The sequence below is a fragment of the Astatotilapia calliptera genome, chromosome 10 (assembly GCF_964374335.1).
Source record: "Astatotilapia calliptera chromosome 10, fAstCal68.1, whole genome shotgun sequence".
Classification (NCBI taxonomy): Eukaryota; Metazoa; Chordata; class Actinopteri; order Cichliformes; family Cichlidae; genus Astatotilapia; species Astatotilapia calliptera.
In genome coordinates, this window is record NC_137431.1 from 1,763,928 (window position 1) to 1,788,850 (window position 24,923).

Here is a 24,923-nt window from a genome sequence, read left to right on the forward strand (position 1 = left end):
ATTTTTTATGTGTAATATCTTTACGTATGTTGGTAAATAGACTTCGGTGAACAGCGTTTACAAAGGGGTTATATATAGAATTAAAAGATTATCTGTTTTTTCAAGTATCTTTATAACTGTGTTATTGTACTCACATTATAACCAATCCGGTCCTTTTCCCCCACTTACAATATTTTTACTGAACTATTGTAATATTTGCTGCCATTTCTGCTGTCTTACTCTTACAAAAGACATTTTTAATGTTAATGAGATTTTTTTTAACTGCATAAATAAAGGTTCTATAAAAGTCGCTGCCAAAAACTGATTGCGGCTTCTACCTTGTTACACGAATGTTGTTTGTGGCTCAATATGACTTTGTGTCATCCATGAGGGATGCATTTGACATATGTTTCACATATTATAGGCCATCAAGTTACTTATAGCAGTTTAAATACGAGCAATCAGTTTTTGGCAAATACCGGAAATCAGTTTTTGGCAGACAATCACTTTTTGGCACAACACCGGCACAATCCAGGACAAGTTCCTCTGGGGGCTCTCCCCGATCGTGCGACCGCGGGGGCTGACGGTACAGTCTGACGTCTGAAGGCCTCCGCGGCGATAACTGTTTGAAACAGTACGTGTCATCTTAATGAGCCAGGTAAGGGCGTTCTTGTGAATTCGTGTATTTATGTTACACTTACTTTATAGCTTAGACGGACCCGTCAACTCAAGGTTGTCTTGTGACAAACTAGCCTAGCTTTTAGCTTGCTAGCAGTATGCTAAAAGTCTTTCCAGAAGCGAACTGAATGAGTGTTAGCTACTGCTAGCTCATATGTAGCCGTAAAAAACCCAGCTAAGTAGCCGAATTGCTGGTGCTTTAAAAGGCATATATTAAAGATTTCTGAAGGTGAGTCCAGATGATATTTTCACAACAATCCAGTAAACACTAGTTCATGTATTACTCCCAGCAGTTGTTAGCATTTGCTTCAGTTAGTGGTTATAGACGGCTGTTATCTTGTTTCTTTAGTGGCGTGTAACAGCGTTTCTGTTTGTAGTGACTAAACCTATGAACAAGTTATCAAACAAAATCATTACCATCAGCGTACAAGTTACTCTCGCGTTAAAAATGTATATCGAGGAATGAATGGTCACATTATGACAACCGTTAGCTCTGCAACTTAAAGTGTATGTACTGTTGAAAGCAGACTAGCAGACTGTAGAAAAAAATGCATCCAGTTTTCCTCTTTAAACCGTCAGTTTTGTCTGTTTCCCCCAAGGTGTATGCACGGAGCGATGGGAGACAGTGCAGGGCTGCAGTTTGTCAGCTCCTATGCTTTTGAAGCCATGCAGAAGGTGGATGTAGTGCGCCTGGCTGCGTTAAGTGATCCGGAGCTGAGGCTGCTGCTGCCCTGCTTGGTGAGGATGGCGTTATGTGCCCCCGCTGATCAGAGCGAGTCCTGGGCACAGGACAAGAAGCTTATCCTCCGCCTGCTCTCTGGGGTTGAAGCCGTCAACTCCATTGTAGCACTTTTGTCTGTTGACTTTCATGCCTTGGAGCAGGACGCACGGAAGGAGCAGCAGCTTAGGTATGACTTATTTTCACATGGTAACACTATATACTGGCACAGTAGTGGGTTACAGAGTGGGAAAAGCTGCTTATCGGGTCATACATATACAGCTATATTTGTTACTGTGTTTTAAAAAACAAAAAAGCCTACTTGGAGTTCATTTTAGCAGTATACATAATGTACCGTCTCCTCTGCTAGGCACAAGGCAGGTGGCTCTAATGCAGAAAGCATCCTGGTGTCACAGCTGCAGCACGGCCTAACTCTGGAGTTTGAACACAGTGATCCCCTCAGGAGACTCCGTCTGACCCTCAGTGAGCTCCTGGCTATCATGAACAAGGTACAGTCAAAGCTCCCCTTATAATTCGGTAGATCTCTGGACACTGACGATGATAACTGAGCATCCACGTTGTAGAAATGTGGAACAAACATGTCACGTATACCTGGGACAGCTGTGTATATGTAAAGAAATGGAAGTATGAATCATTAATGAGTGTCACCTGTGGACTACAGAAACAAGATTGTGCTGCTTTCTTTAACTTTTCATTAAATTTGAAGTTTCTATCAGAATTACGACTAAATCTCTGCCAGCTGCTCTCGCTTGGAATGAAATTAACTGCGTGCTGCTGTTGTCCTTTAGTAGATCCATCTTCATCTAATAGGGTGAGTTGGGTGATGCGTCCCTGTGGCCTGTTTCACATTCCCGTGTTGTTTCTCAGGTGGCAGACTCAAATGGAGAGTTTTTCTTAAAGTCTTCTGAACTCTTTGAAAGTCCTGTGTACTTGGAAGAGGTTGCGGATGTCCTCTGCATTTTACAAGCAGGTAAAAAAGATTATACATTATAATAGCATTGCATTTAATGCAGCAACATTCAAAAACTAGAAAATGCATTTTCTGAAGAAACTGCAGTGTGAATGCTGATAGTTGAATGTTTTGAGCTGAAATGAAACAATTGCTGAATGTTAAGTTAAAAAAGTTGAATGAGCTGAATTAGGGATGGGTATCGTTTAGGTTTTATCCGATACCAGTACCAAACCGGTACTTTTGAAACTGTGCCGGTGCTCAACCGGTGCTTAAAGAATGGAGAACACAAAATCGGTCCAAAAACCTCTCATGTTCAGCTGTTTTTTTTGTAAAAAGATAACAATGTTAGCCTTTTCTGCAGCTATGGGGCATATATGGTATCACTCTTGGCTGGAAGCAGGGCTTAATCAATGGAAAAAACACAAACTTTGTCCAAAACCTCTCATGTTCAGCTGTTTTCCACTTTTTCTTTGGTCATTTTAGCCTTTTTGGCCAGGGTGAAGGGAGCATCTGCCATCAAACAAGAAGACAGCCGCATGTAGCTATGATGGTGTTTGCTAGTTCACCTTACCTGCATTAATGTAATAATGTGGTTAGCCTACTCAACGTAAATTACACACGAACAACATGAAGCTACTCACGCAGAGAAGAACGGCTGCTGCTGCATCATCATCCTCATCATTTCTGCTACACTGGCAGGGCTAGGGGCCAGGACTCTCCTCTTCGGGGTTTTGGGGGATGTTGCTAACTCCGGGTCTGATAACAGGCAACCCACCCGCAGTAGATGTGCTCGGTGTGAGGTCTCGCAGCAAGCTATCAAATACGGCGCATTTCTCGGCTTTAACAAACCGCTATGCGTCGCCAGGTGTTTCATCGGATTTGAGGTGTTACCTCCTTTGACAGTATCACAGTATCAGCTTAAAGCACTTGTTGCTGCTGAGTTTGCATCTTTTGCTGTGAAGTACAGCCAGACTTTGACCGCTTCGCCTTGGACATTTTAATCTGTAGCTCTGCTCTAAAAGAACGTACGTACCTGGACCCGCCTACTACGCTCACAAAGGTAAAATGATTGGCTAGAATCCAAAGTGTATGACACGTGCCATGATGGCACTGGATACTGGTACCCATCCCTACAGCTGAAACATATTGAATAATTCACCTGAAAGATAAAGTGGAGAACTGTTGAAAGCTGAAGTTCACACAGAAGAAGTTTCAAAGTTTGAAAGTAGATGATGTTAAAATGTACATTAGAAAAAGCTGAATTAATTTTTTTTAGAAAAACAAAACATCTGAATGAATATTGAAGGTTCATATTCTTTTAATCACTGAATGACTGAAATGTGGGAGATTCAGCTACAGACAGGTAAAGGGTGTCAGTTCTAATAACCCCTATCAGCTGGGGCTGGTAGGTGTGGAGCTTGCTACAGGGGTGCTACTCTACCCTGCGGAGAATGAATATGATTATCTGAAATTCATCATACAGACTCAGGGTCAGCCACCAGATCGTGTTCTAGACTCTGGCATTTACACTGATGACTATTTCATTGAAGACGACTACAAGCAACAGCGCTGGACAGATAAGACTGACCAACAATTTCAGTACGAGACAGGATATCCATCCCTGGAGACTCGATACATAAAACTTAAACGTCTTGATGACCTCGAACAAATAACGAAGGTTAGACGAGGACCAGAAGATGGCCAAAGCTTATTTGTCAGCTTAATTAAAGAGATGTTGGCCTTGGATGCACACCAGCGCATAACACCCTTGGAGGTTCTCCGGCATCCCTTTTTCAACCCTGGCCTCTCTAACAGGTTCCCATGTATTGACACTGAGAGACCACACAGAATCTCCAGAAGGGAGAAACAAAAGTGTGGATCATTGGGTCAAGCTACATCAGATGAGGCAAGAGTGACGCAAAAGAGAGGAGAACATTTCGGACTTAATGCCAACGTCCAGTGGTTTGGCAAAGGAGGGATGCGCTGGAGCGGAGTCCTTCCTCGTTTTTATGAGGAGCTATCCACACAGAGACCACCTGACATATTGGTAATCCATGCTTGGGGCAATGATTTGGGACTCATGTCTGCTTATTAACTTCTGTCATTGAGAAGGAATTGATGCAACTGCACACAGAGTTCCCTCAATGACAATTGTATATTCATCCATCAACGAGCGTCAGTTGGGAGATATGGAAATCCAGGCAAAATCAATAAGGACAGGCAGATCGTGAACGCCAGCATTAGAAAGGCTGCTGGAGTGATTATTGAGCATCCATGCTTGAGGTTTTTCAACAACTCCATTTTTTTACCCGACGGAGTTCATTTAAACAAGAAATGCACTGAAAAGCATCCGCTCGGCGTCTTCAGTCACCTCACAGAAAACCATATGTTGTTTATTTTAGGCAACGTGAGCCACACTCTCATTTTTCTTTTCTTTTGCCTCTCACCCCCCAACCAGCCATGACAGATGGCTGCCCCTCCCTGAGCCTGGTTCTGTCAGAGGTCTCTTCCTGTTTAAAGGAAGTTTTTCCTTTCCACCGTTGCCTGGTGCTTGCTCTCATAGGGGATCATTTGATTGTTGAGCTTGAATTGAATTGGATTGAACAACATTTTAAACATTCAGGTGAGAGGTTCACATTGTAGGGAGCACTACAAAATCTACAAATAAAAAAATTGTCACGAGCGGCAAATGAAAATAAAGAAAACAATTTTTGAAAAACATCTCTTGCTGCTCTGTTGGCATGGCAAAGTGTTGAAAACATGCCGAAGCTCAAACACTAATTGTTTACTGCACTTTGTCATGCAGCTGATTTCTGCTTGAAGAGCAGTCTGCAGCCAGCCACTCCCATCTCCTCACAGCCTTGTCTTTTTCTTGTAAAAGGCAGTGACTTGCTTTTTGATAAATACAAAATAACTGAAAAATCGAAATAATCCAAATAATAAATAATCCACTGCTCCTGAGAGTTCAGAAATAACGCAGCATATTTAAAATAACAAATATTTCTGTAAACATGTCTGAAAACAATCCGTTTCTTTGACCCTGCCGTCTGAAGTGTGTTTGGATTTTCTCCGTCTTAGAGCTGCCTTCGCTCCTGCCGATCGTGGATGTGGCCGAGGCTTTGCTTCATGTCCGCAATGGTGACTGGTTTCTGTGTCTGCTGGTTGCCAATGTTCCTGACAGCTTCAATGAAGGTAATTCATCTGTTGCACAACGCTGCACATTCTGTCAGCAGATAATGGAAAATAGAGTGGCTGATTAATTGACAGGAATAGTTGGATATAGTCAGTGTGGAGGAAACAGGACTTTATCTGAGATTACCTCCAAGGTTTCTCGCTTTATTAGAATTACACACTGATATCTACAACTATATGTGTTGTTCTTAATGCTGTTCACGGCAGTGGACCGAGAGTGCAGGCATTTGTCTTTGACTGATGATGAACATTATTATTATGTCATCCTGACTCCCCGAGAGCCCTTTGAGAGGCTCTCTGGAATAAAACACTCACTGTCTCCTTATCGCACAGAGTGTCAGATCCATGTCAGGCGCAGATTTGTGCTGCGTAGCGGTGATCATCACAGATTCCTTTTGGCTTTGCTGCTGCAGTTACTCTTTCATTGACATGAAAGTGCAATGGATTCATCCTTGGATGAAGTGTTTGTAAGGTTTGCCATGTTAAACACCAGCTGGCAGCCAGACTTCACCCTGCCGCCTCATCAATGGTGTATGAATGATCCAGGAGCAGCACAGATGGAAACTAATTCAATTTCAAAGCGTTGCCATAATGCCAGCTACCAAATTTACTTTTAAACAATATACAGTGGGAAAGTGAAGGACAAATATGCCAGAGAATTGATGTAATCATGGCTGTTGTGTATTGAAGGACATAACTGGGATCTGGAAGTATTCAGATTATACAGTGTTGAAAGTCTGCATACGTTTCTCCTCATTTGCTGTAAGGATATAGTAAGCAGAAGGTCCACAGTGTTTAAGCGTGCCTCTCTGTTGTTGCAGTGTGCAGAGGTCTGATTAAGAATGGAGAGCGTCAGGATGAGGAGAGCGTAGGTGGGCGGCGCAGGACTGAAGCGCTCCGGCAGCTATGTCAGATGAATCCCTCACAGGCTCTCAATATCCGGGCTATGGTGGTAGGTATACCGTTAGTATAATGGCGGGACTGAACTCACGCCAAACTCCCACTTTATTTACAGCATCCCAAAAGTCATTTATTTCAGATGAGAGATGAGTTCTCCCATCTAGTAGCTGCTCTTTTTCTACTCTGGATGCACATTTTCTGCAACATTCATTCTGCTGCCCTGTTTTATCCCATTAATTATGCATGTATTAAATCAAATTAATACTCGCACCAGCACATTTGGAGCATCTGCTCCTTTTTTATGAAGCACTCTCCTGATTAAATGTTTGGATAGCACGACGGTTGTGTTTGCAGAAACATAGCCGCATTAAATATTGATTGTGATCTCAATATAATTATTTGCCGTTAAAACATATCTTCCATAATTTTGCAGTTTCTCTTGGTAACAAATTTAACGCGGCACCCCAGCAAAGCTCATCTGTTTCTCTGCCTCGCTAAACGTAGCCTGCTGGTAATGTAACAGTCATGCACAGATTTCAAGAATGAAAATCAGTTTGACAGACAAATGTTGTGCTTACACCACTTTGTTAAATGATGAATAATTTGTAAGCTGTAGACGTTTGTTTGCTTTTAGCTCCTAAACGTCACTCTTTAGTTATTATAGACTTGACTAACGACTGGCTCTGCTGTGCAGGGAACTATTTTCTCTGCTTAAATCAACTCACCTGATAGAGGGCAGTAAAAGTGATAGGATTTTGCTCTTTAGTCATTTATGTTGTGGTACTCTTAGTGACGCTGTCCCCGAGGGGGAGAAATGAGTCTTATTTCTATCGCTCATAGAGGTTAGAATGTCGGCTATTGAACGAGGCAGAAGAAATTCATTGCCTTGCTGAATGATTCATTAGCAGAACTCGTACTTGGCTGGACTTTGTGGTCTCAAACAACAAGGTCTGGGAATTGATGGGATCCAGTGCTGAAAACAATGTCTGGTGAAGGGCAGTAGAGCTCGCAACCAGCAAGGTCAAGCAACGCGTGATGTTAGAAAATAATGTCGAGAAACATTAATAGTAGGATGACGAGGAACAGTGAATTTAAACAACAATGATATTTCGTTTGCACAGAAAAAGAAGACGACACTAATACAGCAATGCAGGCTTGTATTAGAACGACACCCATATTGCTAGTTCCCCTTTTTTAATTTCCTTTATTTTCAAACCTTGTTTTGGCTCATAATCACTCACTTAGCAAGACAGCTTCTTTGCTCATGTTTCCCCTCAGTAAGAAAAGGAGCTATACAGGGGTCTCGAACTCCAGTCCTCGAGGGCCGCTGTCCTGCAACTTCTCCATGTGTCTCTGCTGCAGCACACCTGAATACAACTAATAGGTCATTAGCAAGACTATAGAACTTGACTGCATGCTGAGGTGGCGACCCCTAACCCTGCTCAAGTAAATGTGTTTGGAACAATGTAATTCCAACAATGCTTTTATTGCACCGTGTTCATTCAGTCATGAGCTGCTGTAACATGAATCAAATGGCTGAATTGCCACCTCAGCATGCAGTCAAGTTCTATAGAGTCTTGCTAATGACCTGCTAGTTGTATTCAGGTGTGTTGCAGCAGGGACACATGGAAAAGTTGCAGGACAGCGGCCCTCGAGGTCTGGAGTTCGAGACCCCTGAGCTATACCTTGGAGACGCGTGTCTTTGCAAAGACCGGGAGCACATCAGCCCATAGTGATAATCAAACAAACATAGACGTAGTCATTATGAAAGAACATGATTAATATTTGATAGAACAGGTGACGCTCTGTAATTGACTGTGGGTGCTCTGTGTGTTCCAGGTGGAGGAGTGTCACCTGCCTGGTTTGGGTGTGGCTCTCACTCTGGATTATAAACCAGATGCAGCAGATGAGGCAGTCAGTCCTCTTGTGTCTTATGTCAGCGGACTGCTGCTTGGCACCAATAGCAAAGTCCGTACGTGGTTCAGTATGTTCATTCGCAATGGACAACAGGTAAGGCCCCGGTTGACTCTCGTATTTCCTGACAACACATAAACAGTCACTCCTTTAGGTGCAAGAGGTGGACCACCCACAATGTCCTCAACATGCTGGATTGTTCCTGTGATGTTTTTAAAGAACAGACAGTAATACAAACACTCGCTGACATTCAAAATGAGATCCTGGTGGGAGTATCTTTCTTGTATTACTCGGTGTTCAGCGCTCGAGTTGGATTGCCCCAAATTTAAGCTAACATTCAAAATATCACAGCAGATATAAAGGAGATCACGAGTCTGGCTATCTGCTGGCATTTCTTGCAGTTTATGGAGCGCAGACACGCTTTAGTCAGCTTTTCACTGTAAATGTCATCATTTGTTTAAATTTCCCTTTCATAAAATGTTGGGGGGTTTTTAGGCGATAAAGCTCTGAGGAGGAACGGAGCTTCTGCTCGCCATTGGAGAAATGTCCTAAAATGTTCCTCAAGTTGCTGCTCATGCAACGAGTCAGTTAATGATCATAATTATCAGATTTGTAAATGAACTTGGGCAAACTGTTACCAAGGCCCAGCGGTGGAAGCATGAAAGTTAAATGGTGTCCTCTCCTCACTCGATCCTGCCAGCGTAAGAGGGAAAGCAGCTCAGTGCTGTGGCAAATGCGCAGACAGCTGCTGCTCGAGCTCGTTGCCATCCTGCCGCGTTCACGGAGCACCCATGTGCCCAATAATGGCGGCATGGAGGAGGAAGGAGGCTCGGGGTACTCTGGCCTCAGAGAGGAGCACGTGGTGAAGGCCAGCGCCCTGCTCCGGCTGTACTGCGCCCTCATGGGTATTGCAGGTCTCAGGTGAGTCAAAGATCATGATAGCTTTTGTTACATTTGATTTTATAATCAATATTTTATGTACTAGTTGTAACAATGTAACAATGTATTTTAATGGCTGTGTTTCCTTCCAGACCTACAGATGAGGAAGCAGAGCAACTACTGCAGCTGATGACCAGCCGGCCTCCTGCCACTCCTGCTGGCGTTCGGTTCGTCTCCTTGTCTTTCTGCAAACTGCTGGCCTTTCCTACTCTAGTCAGGTACATAACGTTTATTGACTCTTACTTTTAGACGTCTTTGTTTTATTCTGCCAACACAAACAGGCCAGGGATCACAAGCTCTTTTTAGCTGCCGGTGGTCTTGAATTTTGATTTGCCCGCTGCTTACCAAAAAGCCCTGTCGGTGTTTTTTGGCATTAATAGTATTCTTTTCATATGTCGACTGAGCATTATCCTCTGTGTGCCTGTGCAGCACTCCAGAGCAAGAACAACTGATGGTCATGTGGCTCAGCTGGATGATCAAAGAGGAGGAATACTTTGAAAGGTAACAATAAAAAGGCTTCATGGAGAACGCAAAAGATTAGAGAGTAAAATCCATCACAGGAAGCTGTCACATGTCTGAGTTTATTGTGACACACACGTTATTGTACTGATTTTATATGTCGTAAGCTTTAAATGTTCATCACATCAGCTGTGATAGGATGATGTCTTTACAGAATTAGTCTATAATGCAACATAAACCCATGTGTGAAAGCATTTGTGGCACTTAGATCCTGATCCTGTCTCCTATACTGTGAAACATTATACACAGCTGCTGTTGGTGGTGACCTCCTTTCATATGAAGAATCAGCAGATTTGTTTTTAAAAAAATGTAATTTAATTTTTTAAAATTAATTTCAGGAAGTAGAGCCAGTACCATTCACCGAGTTTGGTGTCGGTATAAGACAAAGGTGCTGAGGTCAGCTTCCTCGCCAGTTTTGATTGGTTGTAACTGGTGCTGACATTGACTGGTATATATCTGACATGCATAGATAGCTGTATGGTGTCTTTTCTACTCCTGCCATCCATCTCAGGTATTATTTTTAAACAACCACAGCATACTTGTCCTAGAAATATGAATTGCTAACCAGCTACGGCTAAAACCAAAGCTGCTGTAGGCTTATCACAGATTTCTGTTTGGGCCCGTTCAGTGTCTTTTTCATAAGATCCAGGATAGTAGACATGGACATCAGAGGGGACTTTAAAGTCAAGAACCTCTTTTTGAATATTGGACATTATTAGTCAGTTACATTAGTTATGTGCATCTCCAAGTTTGGCCCGTTGTTGTTGCTCCAGTGCTGATGATGCAAGTGACAAGGATCAGTGGATTCACGCTAATCGGTGTGCCGGATTTGAACATTTCTTTACATTAGGCTCTGATAGATTTCAGTGTCAGATGAAGAGGGATGAATAAGGAAGGGCAGATAATCTAAGGATGCCTACACACACTCGGTTTCCTTGCCCCTTGACCAAGTGACCGAGGAAACAAAAAACGTTCCCACAATGAACAAGAAGTTGAAAGTATTAAATCGTCTTTATGTGTTGAACTCGTTCCTTGGAGATTTGTTTTTCCTGTATGAAGTCTCTGACCTGTTTCAGCACCTTCAGCATTGAATATGAATCCGTGTTTTTGTGACTCGAGTCCATAAACCATAAATCTGACAGGTTTGTCTGACTAACCTAAAGGCTGTGAGAGGAAGGTTCGGGTGTGTGTGGGTTGATGTAACGGTCATAATCACTTTTATTTAAATTCTGTCCTGCAACATGAAGGCTTAACGACAAACCTAAATGTCTTCTCTCACTTGCCTCTCCTGCATATGTGTTTGTCTTCCTCCTTACAGCGCCGCAGGCGTATCTGCTTCTTTTGGAGAGATGCTATTACTGGTTGCCATGTATTTCCATAGCAACCAGCTCAGCTCCATTATTGAGTTGGTGTGCTCTACTTTGGGGATGAAGGTAAGGTGGTAGGTGGGAGGGAGGCAGTGATCAATACATCAGTCTGGCTGACCAGCCACTGGCCCCTCTCGTCTGCTGCAGCAGTGGTGCATATAAAGACTATATCACTAATGAAACATTTGCAGCATACACGTATCTAGCTAGCTGCTCTACACCCTGCAGCCAGTTTTCAGTGTTATTACTTATTAAGTGCACTATTGTTTCTTGTCTGTGTGCTAAGTAGTTTCCCCGTCTCACTGTATTTCCCACTAAGATGTGTAATGTAATTGGATTTAGAGCCTGTTTGTTTCCACCCCTAGGGCAATCCTCTCAATTCAGTGTTGTGCTTGCCATGTAGAATTTTTCTTATGAAATATGAAAAGAGGGAATTACAAAATAGCAGCGCTGCTGCCTACAGGCTGTTTTCACTCACAGCGAGCCTGCCACTCTGGATGTTTTTCATAGTTTTTGTGTAATTCCTGCAGATTGCCATCAAGCCCAGCTCACTGAGCAAGATGAAGACCATCTTCACACAGGAGATCTTCACTGAACAGGTGTGTATGTATATTACAAGTCCATCATTGTGTATTGTTACTGGGCAACCACCGTTTTTGTCAGTGATTTGATTTAGATCTCTGACTCAACACCTCCATCCTTTCAGGTTTCACTGTTTACTATCAGACCAATTGGGGGGGGATTTGCTGCTGAAACCTTTTTCATAGGAAGCACAGAAAGTTTTGACTTTGATATCTTTAGGTTATTACTGCTTGACGTTGGCAAACTGTCACGGTGCATGACAGAGTTTTCACACCAGTATAGACTATTAGCATCACACACATCTGTCTGTGTCATGGGGTAAGCTTCTTAAACAGTGTTATAAGAGAGATCGGACACCTCATGAGTCTTGAACCAGTAAATCCCATAATGGCAACGATGGTTGGATAGTTTTAACCCTATTTTGTAGCAAACCTTTTAAACTGTTTTTTCAGATTCAATTTGATATTAAAGTTAGGAGCTACTTTTGGCTGCTCCCTTATTTCCCAAGGATCGGCATATTTGATTTGGCACACATTTGATGCCCTTTGCCCTTTCTGATGCTGCCCGCCCATTTATCTGGCATTGGGACTAGGAGTGCACTTGGCTGGGGTTTATCTCCTAACAGAATTAAATTTACCATCATTCACATATATGGTGAATGTGTTACCACTGCACCACGGAGCAACTATATTATTTCGATAATGATTCAAAACGTAAACACTTGGCCAGAGATGATGGTTGGGCCCATGCTGCTGGTATAGAAGTAAATTTTCCTGTCCAGGAGCTACAAAAGAAATGTGGCACAAATGTTTATAGTCTTTACATTTCTGAACTGTTAACAACAGTTGTGTGACTTTGGCTGTGCAGGTGGTTACAGCTCATGCAGTTAGGGTTGCAGTGACCAACAACCTAAGTGCCAACATCACAGGATTTCTTCCCATTCACTGCATCTACCAGCTGCTTCGGAGCCGAGCCTTCACCAAGCACAAAGTGTCTATTAAGGTAATGCACACGTTATGGCTGATTGTGACTATTGCGTAACTTTGTACTACTGCACAGCTGTTTGAAACTGTGTTGTTGCCCTTGTGTGCACCTTCTAGGACTGGATCTATCGCCAACTCTGTGAGACGACAACACCCATCCACACCCAACTTATTCCCCTAATTGATGCTTATATCAACTCCATCCTTACTCCAGCTTCCAAGGCAAACCCAGAGGCCACCAACCAGCCAATCACAGAGCAGGAAATCCTCATTGTCTTCCTGAGCTCTGCAGGAGTAAGTCGCTTCCGAAGCTAAATCCGCACCCTTACAAAACACCAGTGCAGTGCATTTGATGGGTTATTGTTAATTTAGTTTGAAACATAATTACACTTTCATAATGCATAATTTTGCTCACATATCCATGTCCACGTTTGCTGGTGATCTCTTTAGCAAGCGGATGGTAGTCGAGCAGGACGGCAGCGCTACTCTATCACCACCCAACTGCTTATCCTGTACTACATCCTGTCTTATGAGGAGAACCTGTTGGCTAGCACCAAACAGCTGGGTATGTATGAGGCTGTTTCCCAACAAAAACACTGCGATGTGTTTGGCTTCCCTTTGTGCTCTTGGCTCACCTCCCTCCTGCTTCTCATTTTCTCTTTCTGGGCCTGTCTGAATTGCATCCTTTGTCATTTTCCTCACTGAAGAATGCATTGTGTGGATGATGAAGGGAATTTGTCAGCAAGTGAGAAGAAAAAGGAACCTTTTGTCCTCTGTTAAGTTGTAGGAGATGCTCTGGATGTGCAGTCATTCATCCTTTTCTCTCTTGGCACTGAATGTTGGCTGCTTCATAGAGAATAAATGGTTGGCTGACAAAGAGCCAAGTACAATGGCTGCGGGAGCAAAGCTAACTAGGACAGCTGTAGGTTAGATTGAGCATTAGCAGTTAGCCTAGTCAGTGTTTATTCTCTCCCGTGACGAGCTCTCCTCTTGCCCTTCATTAGGCCAGATTTATGTGAGAGTTTATGCCCATCTCTTTAATTGCTGTGTTTACCCAAGTGCTCTCTCAGCCTTCAAGGAAGGAGTAATGAAGCCCATCAGCAGTGGTAATGAACCCACGTCAATGAAAAATCACCTCAGCTTCTCGAACGCATCGGCACAGCGGCTCTGGTGTCCTCACACAATCAAATGAAACATTTATCCTCCATCTCGTCCTTATTTTGCTTCACATTTTCACTCTGTTTAGTATTTAATTCAGTATAGTTTCTGTGATCCACTCACTTGTCCTGTTTTCCTCTTTTTCTGTTTTTTTTAAGCCCTGATGCAGAAGAAGCCAAAATCCTACTCTGCAGCCCTGATGGACCAGATCCCCATTAAGTACTTAGTTACCCAGGCCCAAGGGCTGCAGCAGGAACTCGGGGGTGAGAGTCACTTTTGGCTTTTTCTTACTAAACACATGGAGAAAAACCCCCAAAAGGTAAAAATTATTTGATTATTGTAGACTGAACGCAGTTTCTTCACTGATCCCAGGTCTGCATTCGGCCCTACTGAGACTGCTTGCAACCAACTACCCACATTTATGCCTTGTGGAGGACTGGGTGTGTGCGGAGGAGGTGACCGGTACCCTGCCCCTGTTGAGGAAGATGATGCTTCCCAGCAACACCTGTAGATACACCCAGAGACAGCTTCACCAGGGTGAGCACAGGAAATTTAAGATGTAGCTGCTGAATTTAAGTTAAAAATATTAAGAGAGAAACATTTTAAAGTAATAAAAACCCAGACAGATGATTGATGGCTTTACTAGCACCACTGACGCTAATCTAGACGCCACAGTTGGGCGAGTGAAATGCCAGATTATCTGTTTTAGGTTGGAATAAAATCATTTATCAATCTGTAATCTTTGTGGTTAATCTTTTATGCTGTGTTGATCCTACAACTGCTGAAGGATCAACAGTTTCAATAGATGTAGGTGATGTGTAGCTACATCCAGATGCTGTGTGCCGCTGCACGACAAACGCAGAGAGCTGGCGTCTCGTTTATTTGGCTCTGTCATGTGGTGTTCTTGTGTTTCTCTGATCTTCATTGTAGTAGTTTAAAAGAAAGTTGTTTGAACTGAGTGATGGTTACATACTTGTGTTGCGGAGCCTGTCTCTTAACCTGAACAGCTTACTCCATTTGTATGGCGTTATTTTTGTGCCACTATTCTGAGCGCACGTAAAAAAAGTTTGCATGTGCAAGTGTTGTATTTTGAGGAGAAATTTATTTTGAGCAAAGAAAAGCTGAACTTGAGTGAACAAAATTCACTGCTGCGTGCAAAAACTGTATTTCAGTGTTTGCTATTATCCACACACACAACAGCAGCCCCTCTTGCTCAGTTTTTGCATTTGCGCTCACTCGCAATGTGTTGCTCGCGCGCTCAACTCTTTCTCCACACCGTTATATTTGTGCCACAAAACCAGCCAATCACAGACTTGGATGCAAAAAAATCTGATTGGCTGTTTTGGTCTCCAATCAGCTCGAAATGACAAAATGCAATATCCCAGAATCCATTTCGTCCAAACTCAAACGAGGCAGTGGCGGAGGAACACAGAGTGGCGGAGTTCGGAGATGCCTGTTACCCACCAGCTGACCGCATAGCTGGACTGGCCATTGGGCATCCCGGACATTTGCCTGGTGGGCCGATGGTGATTTTTTATGTTTGTTTGTTTTTGGGCTGGACCAATTACAACACATCCGTATTGAAGGGAAAAGGAACGCGATTAGTCCCGGACTTCAGCTAGAATCAAAAAGGCAAAGCTGGAGTTATTCTGTCTTTACGCTGCACAGCTGCCTCTTCTCTCATCCTCCCTCTCCCGTTTCTACTTCAATCATGAAACTGATCAATGATCAGCTGATCGTCTCTCTTGTTTGTTTATCTCTCACTTTGCGCCAGAAACAGGAAACCAGCGGATGTTACGCTAAACAACAGCAGCACGTTTAAGCTGATCAGCTGTTGTTAGAATTTATTTAATATTAATTTCTAGTATCAGCTGATGTTTGCTGGAGCCACAGCTGTAAAGCTGCTGGTCATGATATGGTTTGGAAACATGAAGGTGATACAAATCATACATGTATACCAACAAGACAGTACATCACTGTCACAACAGCGTTTGTTTTAGTTCAAAGGATTTTTTTTTTCTTCGTTTTTCCTGTAACACCTGGTGGTGTAGTCGGTGATTTTCTGTCAGTTCAGCCTTTTATATTATGTTTAACCCGAGTGACCACCCGGTCAGCTGGTGGGTAACAGGCATCTCCGAAGACGTCAGAGCACTTATGCAAATATGTGATGTCCTGATGAATCGAGCAGGTATTTGAAGTTTACACAGAAACATTCTCGCATGAAAATATCTTTAAAGTTTATTTTGTGACCCAGAAAGAGTAATATTTCAAACTCCGCCCCTCTGTGGTCCTCCGCCACTGCCTCGTTTGAGTTTTGGATGAAATGCATTCTGGGATATTGCATTTCGTCATTTCGAGCTGATTGGAGACCAAAACAGCCAATCAGATTTCTTTGCATCCAAGTCTGTGATTGGCTGGTTTTGTGGCACAAATATAACGGTGTGGAGAAAGAGTTGAGCGCGCACGGGCAGAAATGTTGAGAGCACGAGCAACACATTGCGAGCGAGCGCAAATGCAAAAACTGAGTGAGAGGGGCTGCTGGGGTGTGTGTGTGTGTGTGTGTGTGTGTGTGTGTGTGTGTGTGTGTGTGTGTGTGTGTGGATAATAGCAAACACTGAAATACAGTTTTTGCAGGAATGAATTTTCTTCGCTCAAAACAAATTTCAAACACTTGCACCTGCAAACTTTTTTTACGCGCGCTCAGAATAGTGGCACAAAAATACCGCCATACATTTGTAGGATTTAATCTGTGATTTACATTTTTCCTCTCTGACTCTTGAAATGCATCCATGCTGCTAAAGGAATCTGTTGATTAACCTCAACGGACAATCACAAAATAATTCTCAAGTGTATTTATGATACTGTGCTGTGCACTTGTTGTACACTGATGGAGATGCAGCCAAAGCTTCTCTATGAATCAGAGATTAAAGCTTATGTTTTCCTCCCAGCCTTCCAGAAGTTGCCATCAGGTAGTCCCAGGCTGATGCGTATCCTGGAACATTTAACACTGCTTTCACCTGGAGACCTGATCCCTTACGCGGAGGCCCTCACAGCCAGCATGGCTCTGCTGCTGGAGCCTGCTGTGCCTCGTCGTATACTACAGACCGTCAACAAGCTCTGGATGGGTCTGAACACCGTGATGCCCCGCAGGTACGTGCTCCGGACATGCAATCAGGAATTTGTGCCTTAAGGCATTAATGGAATCACTTGAGTAACTAAAATTGGTCTAAAGAATTTTCTTGTCCTCACTAATTAGAATTTGACATCACTGAAGTCAATGAACTCCCCTGCTGCTGGTTAAATAATAATTATACATGTTTCCAGTAAAAGGCTTACAGGGGTGTTTGACTTGTTGCTTCCTCCTCTAGGCCTCACTCTGCTGCTCAAAGGAGCACAGCTACCAAAAGGAGCCTGTTACAAGACGAGCTCAGGCAGGAAGACTGAGGGGGAGATGTAAGGGGTTGTCGGGGGAGCATGCTAGTGGGCCGTCGTTATTACCGTGTTGTTTGGAAAATACGGCGCACTTAAAATCAATCCTTTGATTTTTCTGAAAGTCGACAGAGCCCCTTATAATCCCGTGTGCCTTATGTATGAACTCTGGTCGTGTTTACTGACCTCAAAACGATTTTATGTGCACGGCGCTCGAAAATCTGTCAAATGTTTTAGTACGACTTTGCTGAGCTACGAAGCCGCACCGCTTGATGGATTGTGGGAGCGTTACGGCTATCGTAGGCGGAGCCTCGCGCACTGTGCTTCAACATAATGTTTCCGTATTGTGTGTGTATAACCTCTTTTTAAGTTTTGTGGATATTATACATGGTTATGCTGAGGATACGTCGGCCAGTTTCCACTGGAAATGCCTTTTGGTTAAACTGTCAGTGAGGAGTTTGTATTTGCACTGTTACATTTTTCTATAACTTTAATGCACATAAAAAACAGCTGCTTGTTTAAGTGGAAATACATTGATGGTTTTTTTTTTTGCACTAATAAAGTTGAGGAGTTGTAAAGTATTTTGTCTCGTGTCAATTATATCGTCAGTTATATCGTTATCGCAAATTTTCAAATGATATCGTGATAAATATTTTTGGTCACATCACCCTGCTCTAGTCTGAATATTAATCTTGGGCGTAATACTGTCAGTTTTACTTTGAGCAGTTTTAATGTTGTCCCTTAACAAGGCAGTGTTTCTTAGTCTTAGTTAGGTCAGAGTTCTTTAAAAGCCGGGTACAGTCGGTGCTTCAGTTAACAAAACTGTGTGGTGGGAATGAAATTGTGTGTCTGTGTCACAGGCTGTGGGTGATGACGGTAAACGCCCTCCAACCTTCAGCGAAGCTGCTCAGGCAGCAGAGGTACACCCAGAATGACCTGATGGTCGATCCTCTCATCGTGCTGCGCTGTGATCAGAGAGTATACAGGTGACTACAAAAAGCCACGCATGGACTCAGACATACAGTCTCAGACGTGTTGCAGTAGGTGGGCTTTCATGTGGTCCACATTTTCACTGAACGTAACTAAAGAATTTCTTCTTATACAAAAGATGAACCCTTTATGACCAGGCAGCGCGGGCACGCTCCGTTTTCCGTAACTATTTTTAAAGCCCGGTAGCACTGGAACCACGTGAGCTAGCGCAATCATTTTTTTTTGCATATGAAACCGGAGGAGTTGTACTTACATCTTATGCCATCAGCTCGTCCTCAGTCACGGTTTCCTTCCACATACAGCTTTGCAACACCTGCATAAAAAGCACTTGCAGCAACAACAACATAATATTCCAGAAACAGGCTCGTCCGATCCGATCAGCTGTTCATAACACTTCCTACGTTGGAATAGACGTCAGCGTGAACTGTTGCATGCCCGCCATGACCTGCCCGGAACTGGAAGTGACGTCATTTTCACAGAAAATTTATTTTTTGTCCTGTAGGGCATTTACAAAGATATGCAGGTATTTTTAAAATAGATTTTGAGTTTATGCCTTTCTGTATCGTGTCTGGGAGGCTTAAACTCAAACTGCTGGAAACAATCTGTTTTGATGCTTTTTTTTTTTTGCAAATTTGCATCATAATATTTATTTTCATTTTTCCTGCAGTATATAAAAATTAGTGTATCTCAAAAATAAAACTATGAAGACACTCAAAATAATTTTCCTGTGGTTGGAAACTATTTTGTGCAACTGTTTTGTATTTACAGTTTTGAGGGGTGAACCTCTGAAATTACTCTAACTGGAAATATATGGAAAAAAACAAAAACGATTTTCAATTTTTTTTTGTCATTTATTGCACTTTTTTATGTAGTTACTAAGGACTTAATGCATACATGTTATTAAAATTGAGGCTATAATGGTTGTATTGATGTATAGAAACTGCATGTAAGAATATAAAGATGAGCTCTGGCAGACGTGTTATGATGCGTCTTAGTTGTCAGGTAACAATATTTGTTTTTGGCCAGGTGTCCTCCTTTGATGGACATTGTCCTTCACATGCTGAATGGCTACCTGCTGGCCTCGAAAGCCTACCTACAATGTCACCTGAAGGAGACGGCCGACTTTGATCGACAGAGCCAGACTGTGTCGAGCCTCGGTGTGCCGGGACAAGCAGATACGCCGGAGGTCACCAGGGAGGAGCTAAAGAACGCTCTTTTATCTGCGCAGGTCATTTGAGTTTTATAAGAGTGCTATGCATGTGACAGCATATTCATTCCTAACCCTGTTTCCTGTATCACGTTGTTTCTTCATCCCCCCCAAAATATTACACTGCAAAATTTTCAAATCTTATTTTTATGTGAGATTTCTATCTTACTGGTGTTTCAGTAAAACAAAAAATGCAAAAAGACACTAAAGTGTAACGGCGGGCCTTTTATGCAAAGTCATTATAAATCCTTGTTTTTGTCCAACTGCAGGACAGCGCAGCAGTGCAGATTCTTCTGGAGGTGTGCCTGCCAACCTCTGAAGAGCAGCAGCTGGGGGCCACCACAGACAGCCTGTTGAGGAGCATTCGGGGCCCCGTGCCAGGGAAATTGAAACAGGGAAGCCTGGGGCCTGCAGCCAAGGGGGGCGGGGAGGCTGCGGAGCCAGAGGGAGGTTTGCTCAGTGATTTGAGGGAGGTGCAGTGTCTCATCTGTTGTCTGCTGCATCAAATGTTCATCGCCGACCCCAACATTGCCAAGTTGGTCCACTTTCAGGTAATATAATGCTGGCAGGTTTATTGTGCCATTTTGTGCATCCTTCCACATTTTCCTATTGAAAGCATTACAGTCATTGATAATTGATTACACCGTAGAGCAGAAAATACCTTCAATGCATTTTTCAAGAAGATCCGAATCATATTGACCCCATTAGTCATCAGATTGTGCCGTGGCGTAAGTAATAAGTGAGTGCAGCTCCCAGAAGCAGCAGACAGCCATATGGTGGACTTCATCAAACCGCTTCCTGTCACAGTAATCCATCCACGCTGCTGAGCAGGAGCTGCTGAGCAGGAGCTGCTGAGCAGGAGCTGCTGCAGTGTGCATCGGCGCACACGCATGTTTACGCTGGCACTCATTTACATAGACGACTGTTTGAATAAATGAACTGCTTATTTGCGATTTCTTGCTTATGTTGCTAGATTAATTCCAAGTTTCCCGTTTCCTCTTGTCTCCCTGTCTGCCAGGGTTACCCTCAAGCTCTGCTGCCTCTAACTGTGGCAGGCATTCCCTCCATCCATATCTGTCTGGACTTCATCCCAGAGCTGCTGGCCCAGCCCCAGCTGGAAAAGCAGGTGAGGCCTCCCAACCTCCCCTCCCCTCTCTTTCCTGGCTTTCACTCCTAGACTTGCCCTGGGTTTGTGCCAGAGCCTCTCTTACACTGTTGTGCTTTTATTTATTTATTTTCTCCAACCAGCTCTGCTCGCTGCTCTGCTGAGTGTTTGCATATTTGCTACATAAATAAATGTATTAAATGTCTCACTGTTGTTATCGTGTGTCCCTGCAGATCTTTGCAATCCAGTTGCTATCATATCTGTGCACCCAGTACGCCCTACCCAAGTCCCTGAGTGTGGCCAGGTTGGCCATCAGTGTCATGGGTACACTTCTTACAGGTCGGTAAACACTCTTTACGTCTCACACGCTCATGCATGTGGTGATATACTTCCTCTTTTAGTGTGCGTCTTTTCTCTGTCAAACATTCAGTCTGCTGCCTGCACTGTGCAGTTCATCTTACATGAATCAGCTGTTGGCACACAGATGTTTTTATCCCTGTGTTTAGCTGCCATCCTCTGGTGTTTAGCTGTTAGTGCAACATTATTTCTCTACACTGTATTAACTGTTTATCAGCCTTGTGTTTTGTGTTAATTGTGTATTCGTGTGTGTGTTTTGCTTCCTAGTGCTGACTCGTGCCAAGCGGTTCCTCTTCTTCATGCCCACCCTGCCATGCCTGGTGGCTTTCTGCCAGGCGTTCCCTCCACTCTACGATGACGTGGCAGCTCTCTTAGTACAAGTGGGTCAGGTTTGTTCTTCGGACGTGGCCACCAAAGCCCGGGACATCGATCCTTTTATCGCGCGTAAGCATGATTACTCGTTTTCTTGGCAGAATAATGTTGACACAAAAATATTTTGACCCGAATGATTTTTGTTCATCTTTTTAAAAATCCACAATCCAGATGTTGTAATTAAAGCCATCTGATCATTTCTGTCCTAAATGTCTAAGAATTATGAGAAAGAGCCTTCATCATTTATTAGCTTTGATGTGTTTGAGTGAAGCCTGATGTTGCCTTACACATAAAGACCAAGTGCCAGCCTGCTCCTCAGACTGAGGGTTTGAAGCTCGGTGTTGATATCACTGCTGTGAGCTGTACTCACTGTGGATGCACAGCTCATGTATTTCACTGGATCTAGTAAATGTGTAGTAGGAGTATACCTACCATAGACATTTAAAGGTGTTGTCCATGTATGCTACTGCAGACAGGCTTGATCTACTTTGTTTATTCAGCATTTCTTGTTTTTTCACTCAGGCTTGCAGTATCTTAAGGAGAAACCACTGGAGGCTGTGGTCTCAGGAGGACACCCCTGCAAGCTGACTCTACCCCAGAAGACAGCAGAGGAGCTGGGTGGGGCTGACCCTGATGTCCAGCTCTGTTACTGCATAGAGGCCACCTTCATGGACATTATCAGCTGCACCCTTCACGGACTATAGAGCAAACACACACAGAGACTCTGGATGGTTCAAAGGGACTTGATTAAACCAACAACTCCAAACACTCGGTGTTCATGTGCTCTGTGATGATTTGTAGAAATCAAAATGTTTTGGGGTTTTTCTTCGACCTCTGTAAGCATATTTTTTTAACTTTAAGTGCTACGACCTTTTTTTCTCAGGCACTGAAAAAAATGTTGCCTTCAGATGTGAGAGTTTTGTAATGTATTTGTTTGTAATAAAACAAAGGAAATATCCGTCTGAGGTTTATTCTGCAGTGGGAAGTTTGGATAGATGTGGCATCTCCTCTCAGCAGAAATCTGGACTCCTGGTTTTCGGTTTTCTGCCCCTTGCATATAATTAAGATTTTATTTCTTGTTTTTACTGGAAATAGTTAACTTTTTTTTATGCAATCAAAAAAAGACCTTTAAATCCAGTTACAGTTAAGTCTTAGGAGTTGTTTACGTTTTTGACCTTTTAACATTTTAACACAAGTTCACAAACATCAAAGAAGAAAAAGGATGATTGGAGCAAACGAGTTGGTTCTGTTGGATATTTTTACAATAATCTTGATAAATACCTGAAATGTACAGAAGAACCAATTCTTGTCAGTTACAATGTTTCCAGTAACTAAAGTCATTAAAATGGTTTGTTTGGTTTATAATGAAATCTTTGTACCTCTGAGCACAAACATGGTTGGTTCCTTCTAAAACAAGCAGCTGGTTTCAAAGACAGATAAATAGCACTGAGGCATATTCAAACATTCACACGCTTCAGATAATAACTTTGGGTTATGATTCTTAGATGACCTGCTGCTAGTGCACGTGTATAAAAATACTGTCCAACTTAAAAAAACAACAAAACAAAACTTGTTCAGGCTTAAGCAAAAACAGCAGTGTTTATTTTCTAATTCTTGAATTCAGGCTGGGCTCGACCCCCCAACCAGCCCACGCCTATTTCTTAAAATGCTGTTGTGTGCACTGTAATGTGTAGCTGCTACCTCACATGTACCTCGGGATGCATCATCATCTGTAGGCCTCGTGGGCTGACATCAGCCTATCAGGGAATAAGATGGCATTTAGTGATGTCAGTGGCTGATCTGTATCTGTCGCGTCACGCCGCTGTTGCAGTAGGTAAATGTCCAAAGATGTCGAGATAAAGAGCTGGGAGGCTTTCAAACTATTTTTAAATGTGGAATTATTTTATTTTCCTGGCACAAAGGTGTTGATTTGAACTTATATTCTATTGGAGATTATGTATCGGAATTTCAGGAGCAGGACCTCCAAACACGCTCCAGAGGGTCCCCCAGTTCTGCAAGCTGTCGTTCTCGTTTACGTGCCCCTCCCTCCCTCCGTCCCTCCTTGTTCTCATTTCTTTAACTTCACTTCTATTTAGTACACGGGGATCTGCCAGGCCTGGGAGCCATCGCCAGTCTCCTTCGAGGCCTTCCCCAAACCGCAGCTCACTTCATGTCCAAGCATCACCTTTACCTACTAAAACACTGTCAAACCTAAAATGAGGACGTGGGCCCAGCGAGTGAATTCTATTCTACTTGCTTACTATTAGTTACTTCACATTTAGTGTAGGTTGTTGCTGCTGTGCTGTCCTGACAGGTGTATCCTGATAATTCACCAGAGGGCACTCTTGCCACACTAAAACCAACACGTCCACTCCATCAACAGCCATTAATTACAGAAACCGTGTTGATTCAGTGGTAAAGAGTCAGAGAGTAGTTTTCAAAGTTGATACACAAATATAAAACTGTTACTGTCAGAAGGTAAGAATGCAGCCGCCCTGTGATTTACAGTAATATGCAAAACGCTGCTGGAGGATTTTACATATTATGTGCCAGTACATAATGGCGCCACCGCTGTTTAAACGACCAGAACTACTGCACATAAAATACATACCGAGGGATTTTAGACCTAATTGCACCGGCAGTCACGTGTAAATGTAATATATGAAAACAAACTGGTAGATGATATGCATCATGTTTTGTAGCCTTTTAAGGGAGAGATGAGTTGCAGCCACAGTTTCTCTGTTTGTGAATCCATGAAGTGCTCTGCAGCAGTTTGTTGTGCCGCTGCAGTTTCCTGGTGCTGTGAGAGATGCCTGAAGCAAGTGAGGGTGAAATCACAGAGCAGTTTTGTTTTCACTGCTGTGCTTGTAACATCGAGCGCCCAAAAATACAACATCTTGCAAACTGCAAGGAGAAGGGTGCGGCGAGGGGAGAAGTAAGAGAGATGTAGTTGCTCAGTTCAGTTTGACAGAAGCTGAAGAAAATAAAGAGAATCTTCAGGTAACATTTATTATGTTTCGTGCTGATTTGGAAATACCAAACGATGGCATCTATGTTGTAATTAGAGTCTGTCAGCAGACCCAGAACAAAACTGCTCCAGTTCAGACACGAAGACGTTGTGTTCTGCAGGGATGTAGATGCCGTCGACATAATCAGACCTTCACGTCTTTTAAAGAATGTTATTTAATGAGGGAAGCACCAAAACCACACTTTAGTGCTGATACTGATACAATACTCACAAGTGATTTGTCTGTCACGGCATCTTTCAAACAGCACAAATTCAGTCACACGTGTTTAGATCGCACGTATAAGAGCCGCAGAGTTCACGCCGCGTCCCTCACGTACAAAGTTAACATTTACAGTAACGATGCGGCGGCTGCTGATTATCTGCTGTCTCTCATTCATGAGACACAACCAAATCTTCAGAGATCAAATGGTCATTTTTAAATAATCAGTTTTACATTCAGTACATCAGCATTCGACAGCAAACAGGCAGCAGCTGCTCAGTGAGCATGAAGACTGACCGTAGTTTCACAACAATGCTTTCATGTCTTTAGAAAT

At 43.1% G+C, this 24,923-nt stretch overlaps 1 protein-coding gene across 2 annotated transcripts; it reads left to right on the forward strand.

Moving 5' to 3' along the window:
- Window positions 1-498: 498 nt before the first annotated feature.
- On the forward strand, window positions 499-22,320 carry ints2 (integrator complex subunit 2). 2 transcript variants are annotated; one of them, XM_026181950.2, is made up of 25 exons: window positions 499-637; window positions 1,257-1,565; window positions 1,746-1,884; window positions 2,264-2,366; window positions 5,427-5,540; window positions 6,362-6,492; window positions 8,280-8,450; window positions 9,055-9,275; window positions 9,386-9,511; window positions 9,723-9,794; window positions 11,131-11,245; window positions 11,710-11,778; window positions 12,629-12,763; window positions 12,862-13,038; window positions 13,195-13,309; window positions 14,061-14,165; window positions 14,275-14,439; window positions 16,851-17,052; window positions 18,192-18,317; window positions 19,348-19,549; window positions 19,798-20,079; window positions 20,547-20,654; window positions 20,867-20,972; window positions 21,258-21,434; window positions 21,885-22,320. In XM_026181950.2, the coding sequence occupies exons 2-25, from the start codon at window positions 1,261-1,263 to the stop codon at window positions 22,064-22,066; spliced, it is 3,648 nt and encodes a 1,215-aa protein (XP_026037735.1). In that variant the 5' UTR covers window positions 499-637; window positions 1,257-1,260; the 3' UTR covers window positions 22,067-22,320. The 2 variants fall into 2 exon arrangements, with proteins under 2 accessions (XP_026037735.1, XP_026037736.1); XM_026181951.2 differs by lacking the exon at window positions 499-637 and adding an exon at window positions 748-886.
- Window positions 22,321-24,923: the final 2,603 nt, after the last annotated feature.

Coding starts and splice junctions, on each gene's coding strand:
- ints2 (XM_026181950.2), top strand. CDS start 1,261: ATGCACGGAGCGATGGGAGACAGTGCAGGGCTGCAGTTTGTCAGCTCC. Junction 19,550..19,797: donor ACGCTCTTTTATCTGCGCAG/GTCATTTGAGTT, acceptor GTCCAACTGCAG/GACAGCGCAGCAGTGCAGAT. Junction 21,435..21,884: donor CATCGATCCTTTTATCGCGC/GTAAGCATGATT, acceptor TTTTTCACTCAG/GCTTGCAGTATCTTAAGGAG.